This window comes from Montipora foliosa, chromosome 8 (genome assembly GCF_036669935.1).
Source record: "Montipora foliosa isolate CH-2021 chromosome 8, ASM3666993v2, whole genome shotgun sequence".
NCBI lineage: Eukaryota > Metazoa > Cnidaria > Anthozoa > Scleractinia > Acroporidae > Montipora > Montipora foliosa.
This window is the reverse complement of record NC_090876.1, coordinates 9,380,989-9,385,988: the sequence shown is the minus strand read 5'-3', so window position 1 is coordinate 9,385,988 and position 5,000 is coordinate 9,380,989. Positions and strand designations below refer to the sequence as shown.

At 40.1% G+C, this 5,000-nt stretch overlaps 2 protein-coding genes across 11 annotated transcripts in view; both read left to right on the top strand.

The window, feature by feature from the left end:
* Nucleotides 1-1,079, top strand: part of LOC138012934 (uncharacterized) — a 9,661-nt gene extending 8,582 nt beyond the window's left edge. For 4 of the 5 annotated variants that reach the window (XM_068859872.1, XM_068859870.1, XM_068859871.1 and 1 more), the window contains one exon: nucleotides 1-1,078. This exon is cut by the window's left edge and continues 515 nt beyond it. The gene's annotated coding sequence lies outside the window, so the exon portion shown is untranslated. The other variant, XM_068859873.1, reaches the window with a different exon arrangement.
* A 434-nt stretch (nucleotides 1,080-1,513) lies between these two features.
* The window catches only part of LOC137967848 (hillarin-like), a 7,719-nt gene continuing 4,232 nt past the window's right edge, over nucleotides 1,514-5,000 (top strand). For 2 of the 6 annotated variants that reach the window (XM_068814438.1, XM_068814442.1), the window contains exons 1-2: nucleotides 3,121-4,731; nucleotides 4,801-4,886. In XM_068814438.1, coding sequence (XP_068670539.1) covers nucleotides 4,803-4,886 — 84 coding nt within the window. In that variant the 5' untranslated portion in view covers nucleotides 3,121-4,731; nucleotides 4,801-4,802. The other 4 variants (XM_068814439.1, XM_068814440.1, XM_068814441.1 and 1 more) reach the window with 3 other exon arrangements.

Sequence of the window (5,000 nt, the reverse complement as noted above, 5' to 3'; positions counted from 1 at the left end):
TAAAATCCAACTAGTGGTCTATTATCAATGCTGCGTTCTGATTGGTTGAGCTACTTATAGGCGATTTGTTATAGCCCACTAGTAGCAAAAGCGCCGGCAATATTTGTAATGTTTTGGCGGCAGAAAAGGATTAAAGTCTAGCTTTAACTAGCGAAAGATGTTTTGTCTCGATATTTTTTTGACCAACTAGTTGGATTTTACTAAAACAATTATTCCTCTCGCCCTCATGGCCTCAGAGTCAATAGCCCATTCGGCCTTCGGCCTCGTGGGCTATCGACTCAGAGCCCATTCGGGCTCTAGGAATAATTGTTAATTACCATGAGGATATTCTCTTGCTAACACTAATTAGTTAGTGGGGAATTCTCCGTAAAACAAAAATTGATCGACATTATTCTTTGCAATAAAGAAGGCAGAAGTTTTGTACCTTCATGAATTGGTAAAGCGGCAAGAGATGGAAACTAGTTTCGGGTCTTTTACATATCGAAAAAAACTCCCTTCTCACACAATCACTGTAAAACTGCACTCTTCGATCGTTGGCCTGTTCCAGGTTCTCAGTTCGTAGGAACCTGACAAAGGAGCACGATAATCTGCACTCGACGTTTCCTCGCCCTCGTCGCAATTTCGCTGTGTACGAATCACGCAACAGTAATACCCTGTAGCGACCCTTTCTTAAGGCACTTATCTGTCAGTAAGACTGACATGGATTTTTTAACGCCTTGGACACTGAGTGAAAGGAAGGCTCAGCTGTTGTTCCCGAAAACATTGTGTTCGACCCATCTGACTTGAAAAGTTGAAACTTTGCAACTCATAAAAAACGCAAGGACTAAACCACAATTTCTCGTTACCATTTAAAGTGGTAAAACTATCTATCTTCGCAATCAGGATTATAAAACCAGTGGAACGATTCCAAGAAAAGCGGATGTTCTCAAAATAAAACAAAATAAAAACAAAAATCTGTGAATTGTTTAAAAATCAATTTCACCAATTAGATCATTTCTTTTATAAGGAAGATTTTCCTTAAGTTTCTTAAGCTGTAGTCTTTTTTTACCACCAAAGAAAGCGCTTCGCTGCGGAATATAACTAGTAAGCAATCACCACGTTGAATATTTGATACCACATACTATTTCAACGTTACAAGGGCCAGATTATAATAAACCACGTGTTTCGGTGGGAGCACATTAGTGACCCCTTATAACATGATAGTATCATGAAATCTCGGGGATATTCGTCATTGTACGCGGAACTACCGCCACGTGTAGAGGTACTGCTTACTGGTTCCAGTTGTTTTTTATGTCTCCCTATGCCCCAGGTATTTCGCCTGCGCGTGCGCATGTTTCATAACTGTAGTGATTATTATCATAAGGAAAAAATGCAATAAAAGAACCAACAAACTAGATCCCAAGTCGACGACATCGAGCTGTAGATCTGCTTGAGTGCAATTAACAAAGGTGTGATGTCACGTTGCGGCGACTTCGGAGGTACCGCACACAATGGTTTAACCAGCATTAAAAACACCGAAGGAGTGATCTCAAATGTCTAGGAGATCAAAAAGGTCGAAGAGGCTTCAATACTTTCCAGCCGATTGAAATAAAGGTGTATCTCTGTTTTTTTGGGATTCCCACTCGTAAGCAACCATTTCTGTTTACCGTGTATGAACCGTACCACGATAAAATTTAGATCATTCTTCAGGGATGCGTTTTCATTTGGGTTAACTTTGCTCTCCTCTGCTAAGTTTAGTTTGCGGGAAGGAAACAGTTTTCGTTTCATTCACTCTTCAATTTTTAAATTAGCTAAAACTACAATGATATCGCGCACCCTCGTTCGAGGCCGACTAATTACTAAAGTGTCTTAATGTCAGTGGCGCATCGCTCGCGGCCTCTGAAATAACTCGTGTCTACGCCTCGCGTATCCAAGAGTTAAAAGAGTCTTGTGAACTTGTCGATGACCGGACAATTTAATACTGTACAAAAACTGTTGAGATAACAAACAACGCGAGACCCCAAAAAGCAAACAAACAAACAATCAGTCTCACAGTAGATTTGTTCCATTTGTTAAAGAAACAATCTCACTCTCACCAAGGTAAAAATGATTTTTTTAACTGTGATGAAGTTTCTTCGAAATATGGGAATCCTCTAAAACAACTTTTCAAGACAAGAGGACAGAAGGAGAATTTGCTGAGCCTTCACAGATTTCCCAACTCCTCAGTTCCTCAGGGAAGCAGATCAGGAAAACGCTGCACTGCAACTTCCACTGCCCGGTGACATGACAGGGAAGCTTTTGCCTTATCCAAATGCCACACCCACATCAGCAGTGTTTGATACTAGAAGATTTCAAAATGTGGACAACTTTGCCGTTGAGGCGAAAACTAGATTAACGTATAGAGTATCTACCTTGACGTGTCTGTCAAAACAACCTGCGCGGATTGAGGAAACGAGCTGGGAATTCGTTCGACAAAAACATTTCAGCTTTTGTTTACATAACACCACCAATTTATCGATTACGCTTGTGAAATGAAATCGTTCGGCCATCGATCACGATTGGTTTCGGCTTACAGTGATCTCTCAACGTTTCCAACAAATCCTCAAACTTGACTTCTGAAGTCTTTGTTGGGGCGATTAAATATCTCGAGACATGGAAAGTCTCGCTACCAATCGTGATAAAAAACATTGCCACAATCTGCTCTTCTTCCTTAACATAATTAGCGATTAAGTTCTGTTCGAAACGCTCGCTGTAAGCTTTCCATTGTTGTGCACTGGGGTCGAAAGGTTCTATCGCTCGTCGCAAATTGTTGTGACTTAGTGTTCGAAGTACTACTAGAGAGTACACAGTGAATTCAGTCAAGTGTTTTACAAAAGTGTTTAGTGACAACTCCGTCAACTAAGTTGATATCTAAATGATAATCATCCGACTAAGGTTAAGAATGAGTAACCAATGATATCCCATAACCCATAGTATACCTTATTCAAGCACTACACATAGCGTTGCTGTCATGAAAACAGGACTATGACTCAAGACTAGCAGTGTATGAGTTTGATAACTGATTTTTTAACTTTTGTCGAGTGTTTTCTCTTGTTGGAAGATCTATGATGTTAAGTTACTTACTGCAAACAAGGTCAGTGCGCTAAAGGCAGTGACTGCCTTGTGAATTATGTTGATCGTCTCAGTGGTGTTATCTCGCTTTTCACAGAAATGCACTCGAAACGTGTATCTCTATTTTTTTGGGATTCCCACTCGTAAGCAACCATTTCTGTTTACCGTGTATGAACCGTACCACGATAAAATTTAGATCATTCTTCAGGGATGCGTTTTCTTTTGGGTTACCTTTGCTCTCCTCTGCTAAGTTTAGTTTGCGGGAAGGAAACAGTTTTTGTTTCATTCACTCTTCAATTTTTAAATTAGCTATAACTCTAGATCTCATGATATCGAGCGCCCTCGTTCGATGCCGACTAACTACTAAAGTGTCTAGATGTCAGTGGCGCATCGCTCGCGGCCTCTGAAATAACTCGTGTCTACGTCTCGCGTATCCAACAGTTAAAAGAGTCTTATGAACTTGCCGAAGAGAAGACAATTTAATACTGTACTAAAACTCTTGAGATAACAAAGAAAGCGACACACCAAAAAGCAAACAAACAAACAATCAGTCTCAGAGAAGATTTGTTCCATTTGTTAAAGAAACAATCTCACTCTCACCAAGGTAACAATGATTTTTTTAAAAAAAGAGTTTGTTCGAAAAATGGGAATCCTCTAAAAGCATGTACAACTTTTCAAGACAAGAGGACAGAAGGGGAATTTGCTGAGCCCTCACAGATTTTCCAACTCCTCAGTTGCTCAAGGAAGCAGATCAGGAAAACGCTGCACTGCAACTTCCACTGCCCGGTGACATGACAGGGAAGCTTTTTCCTTATCCAAATGCCACACCCACATCAGCCGTGTTTGATACTAGAAGATTTCAAAATGCGGACAACTTTGCCGTTGAGGCGAAAACTAGATTAACGTATAGAGTATCTACCTTGACGTGTCTATCAAAACAACCTGCGCGGATTGAGGAAACGAGCTGGGAATTCGCTCGGCAATAAGATTTCAGCTTTTGTTTACATAACACCACCAATTTATCGATTACGCTTGTGAAATGAAATCGTTCGGCCATCGATCACGATTGGTTTCTGCTTACAGTGTTCCCTCTACGTTTCCAACAAATCCTCAAACTTGACTTTTGAAGTCTTTGTTGGGACGATTAAATACCTCGAGACATGGAAAGTCTCGCTACCAATCGTGATAAAAAACATTGCCACAATCTGCTCTTCTTCCTTAATATAATTAGCGATTAAGTTCTGTTCGAAACGCTCGCTGTAAGCTTTCCAGTGTTGTGCACTGGGGTCGAAAGGTTCTATCGCTCGTCGCAAATTGTTGTGACTTAGTGTTCGAAGTACCACTAGAGAGTACACAGTGAATTCAGTCAAGTATTTTACAAAAGTGTTCAGTTACAACTGCGTCAACTAAGTTGATATCTAGATGATAATCATCTGACTGAGGGTAAGAATGAGTAGCCAATGATATCCCATAACCCATAATAAACCTTATTCAAGCACTACACATAGCGTTGCTGTCATGAAGATATGACTGTGACTCAAGACTAGCAGTGTATGAGTTTGATAACTGATTTTTTAACTTTTGTCGAGTGTTTTCTCTTCTTGGGAGATCAATGATGTTAAGTTACTTACTGCAAACAAGGTCAGTGCGCTAAAGGCTGCCTTGTGAATTATGTTGATCGTCTCAGTGGTGTTATCTCGCTTTTCACAGAAATGCACTCGAAACGTTCGACATTCCAAGAAACAGGATTTTACGAAAGCATAAAGAGCAAAAACTCTGAAGAAAACTTTTTTAAGGTGAGTTCTGAGAAAGACCACGTATAAGGAAGTAATATGATTCATTACTCTTAAGTAAACAAAGAAATTGAAGCAAAGGAAAGCAATGCCTTCAGGTATCTTCCAAGAAAGAGG